The sequence below is a fragment of the Sesamum indicum genome, linkage group LG5 (genome assembly GCF_026168435.1).
Source record: "Sesamum indicum cultivar Baizhima isolate 11 linkage group LG5, ASM2616843v1, whole genome shotgun sequence".
NCBI lineage: Eukaryota > Viridiplantae > Streptophyta > Magnoliopsida > Lamiales > Pedaliaceae > Sesamum > Sesamum indicum.
Genome location: NC_142661.1, coordinates 15,946,093 through 15,949,444, shown reverse-complemented (window position 1 = coordinate 15,949,444; position 3,352 = coordinate 15,946,093). Strand labels below are relative to the sequence as shown.

General features: G+C 38.0%; 1 protein-coding gene across 1 annotated transcript; it reads right to left on the bottom strand.

Annotated features, from left to right (window-relative positions):
- Positions 1–1,134: 1,134 nt before the first annotated feature.
- LOC105162012 (1-aminocyclopropane-1-carboxylate synthase 7-like) lies at positions 1,135–3,150 on the bottom strand. The gene is made up of 4 exons (XM_011079911.3): positions 2,907–3,150; positions 2,508–2,636; positions 2,252–2,412; positions 1,135–2,154 (listed from the first exon to the last, which is right to left on the bottom strand). The coding sequence occupies exons 1-4, from the start codon at positions 3,075–3,077 to the stop codon at positions 1,305–1,307; spliced, it is 1,311 nt and encodes a 436-aa protein (XP_011078213.1). The 5' UTR covers positions 3,078–3,150; the 3' UTR covers positions 1,135–1,304.
- Between the last annotated feature and the right edge of the window lie 202 nt (positions 3,151–3,352).

Genomic DNA, 3,352 nt, shown 5'->3' with positions numbered 1-3,352 from the left:
GAATATACATCTACGTTACAGTATTCACCCCACGTTCATACGTGTATTTTATGTGGTTTTATTTTAAATTATGTTTTTCAATTTTTAAAAATAAAATAGGGCAAAATATTTTTAGTCTTTTTAGTCCCATAAAATTCAAAATCACGTCTTTTTAGTTTCAAAAAATGTGATTTTCGGCCTTTTTAGTCTTAAAATTACAATATTTTTTTAGTCCCAAAACCACAACGCACGTGACTTTTCGAAACTAAAATATGTGATTATAAGTTTTATGAGACTAAAAAATACCACCTGCTAAAATTGTGGTATCAAAACAGATTCTACCCTTATTTTATGGAATTAAAAAAATATTTTGCCAAACAAAATATATCAATTATGTGTGACACTGTATGTGTGGTAGAAGATGCAAGCCGCCTCGCTTGCTGAATAAAGATAGGTGTGTATTTGAATCCTCTGGGTTCGAATTTCATTTTTATTTATTTATAAAAAAAAAAATTTCACGTGCAAGATTTACACGTGAGGGGTGTGTGTCAGGATATTAATTAATATTATGCAATTTTCCTTTAATTTTTAGCGACATTAGCTTTTAGATGATGCGATCGTTTATACTAGAAGAAATATTATTTTTCGCTACAGGTAATTATTATACTAGAAGAAATATAAATCTGCAACAGCCAATTGGCATTATTTCTAAGTGAGGTTAAAACATTAGCCATAATTAATATTAAAGCAAATATTTAAGTCAAAGCTAAATTAAAATCATGATAAATATTAATTAACTATAGTGATAAAAATTTAAATTTTTATATTAATTTTATTTAATCGTGATTAATAATGATGAATAATAATTTATAATATTGCGAAAAATTATTTTTTCTTTTGTAACGTCAACAGGTAGCAATCACAAGGCATATGGACGCATATCTTCTTAATATCACCTTAATAGATATATCTGAAACAGACCATTTACTTGCAAAGAAACCCCAGATCGGGACATAGTTTTTGTAGTTCAGCTATTTGCGTTTCTGCGTGCAAAGTTTATGCATGCAGAGGGCGTGGTTATTTTTAGGTTGAGTTCGAGAAAGACACCGTAGAAGTCATGCATGGATGGCAGCAGAATAATTAATGGAGGGAAGGTAGTGAACTTGTGGCATTTGTTTTGGTCCAAACAAATGAACTTGACAATTATTCCATGACACACACACACATATAGAAAAAAAAGGGACAGAAAAAGAGAAAAAGGAAAAAATACATGAACGTGAACAGAGAACACCAAGAGTGATACTAGCTCCACAGCCCACACAATTTTAGTATCTCCTCTTCATGAAGGCATGCATTCTTCTGAGCGCAACTTCCAGCGTCTCCTCGCTCATATTCGCGAAGCAAACCCTAAACCAGCCGGGCTCCGAGCAATGGCAAGAACTCCCTGGAGAGATGTTGAGCTTCACTTCATGCACTATTAACTTCCACAAAGCTAGTTCTTGTTCCTTCGTGGGCTCCTCCAGGAAACTGCTCATATTCACCCAGCAAAACAGCCCTGCGTTCCCTTTCAAGCACTTGATACCGACTTTTTTCAGGCCGTCCACGATCATTTGGTACCGTTTCTTCAGCCTCCGTCTGTTAGTTTTAATGTAGTTTTCAGTGAAGCTTTTGTCGGAGAGCATCAGAGCCAAGAGGTGCTGCGTTTGGGAAGATATCAAAGTGAAGCTGGACATTCTTCTGGCAGTCGTAACGACTTTGTCATTGTATGAGTAAATAGCCCCAACTCTAAAGCCTGGCAGGCCCAAGTCCTTTGACAGGCTATAGACAATGTGAACTCTTTCAGAATCTTCGTAGTTCTGGGCCTCTACGATCTCAGCAACGCTGACGAAGTCCTCAGAGGAGAAGGCTGAGCCTGAAAAGATTTCGTCAGAGACGAGATGGATGTTTTTACGCGTAACGAAATCAAGAATGTCTTCGAGAGTTGATCGTTTGATGGTGATTCCTAAAGGGTTTGATGGATTTGTTATGAGCATTCCTCTAACTTTGATGTTCTTGGATTCAGCTTCACGGTACGCTGCTTCCAGGGCCTCAGGCGTGATATCGAAATCGTTTGAACTGTCGCAATGGACTGGCACGATGTTCACTCCTGTTCTCCACCTCAAGTCTCTGTCAAACCTGTGGAATCAACGATAATTGATTAATTCTCACCTTTGAGTTAATTACTAGGAAATACTTGGAGTGATAATATATGTAAGTAGTTCATAATTAATACCCTGGATAGTAAGGAGTTGGGATGAGCAAGGCATCCCCAGGATCAGCCAAAATGAAGGTTAGTAGTTCATTAGCTGCCGTTGCGCCGGCAGTGATAACAATTCTGTCAGGGTTAAACTTAGCTCTTCCTCCTCTTATTTGTTCCATGAAGCCAGCCAGTGCCTGGAATATTGTACAGGAAGCATTAGAGCTTGTACTTTTGGAGGATCATGTTCCATGCAAGAATTAATATTTCTATCTTAGTATCTCAGTTTTACATTTCTGAAAGATTGCAGGCCATGATAGTCTTGAAACAATGCGTTCTCTCTAAACTCAGAAGTCCTAATCCCGTTGTCCGTGGCCTCTGCATGTTTCTCCAAGTACTCTTCCAGCAAATCAATTGAAACCTGTGCGTAAACCGCAACAGTAGTTACTAATTAGTTATCCGAGCAAGAACCCCTGGAAATGCTAAAACTGTCGAATCATGTTATGTCGCGACAGCGACACATGCAATGTTGGTTGATCCAACGGCACTGTCAAATCATGTCATGTCATACTGTTTGACCGCGACATTGTCACGTGGCGTGATCCAACTTGCTATGGACCACTCGTGATTACATATGAACTTGTCCAAAAGACTATATAGTATTATTTTTTTCCCAGAAATATCATCATACCTGATTTTCTGCAAGTCCCATCTGAATGATTCCAGAGGGATTGCAGAACTCATCATAGGGGTCTTTATCATATGCTTTCCACCCAGCGAAATACGGCGATTCTTCGCCATGGGTTTTCGACACTGCAACTTTGGATAAAACGACGGTGGGGTGTTCGATCTCGATTCCCATTGCTGGATTTTGAAGCTAGCTGGCTATAGCTCTACGTTGTTTGGAGACGAAGAGGAAGATAGAAGAATTTTGAGTTAATTCTTGAGTGAAGAAAAGCCTCAAAGTTATCCTATTTATACTGGTGGTGTCAACAAACGAGAGGGGGGACGTCAACATCGTATGGAATTTAAATGAATAATTTTTTCAGACAAATAAAATCCAAATGAACCAATCATCGTTGATTGTGTGGAGTGATCAGCAACATGAAACCTCAGCTTTTCTTTACTAATATATAA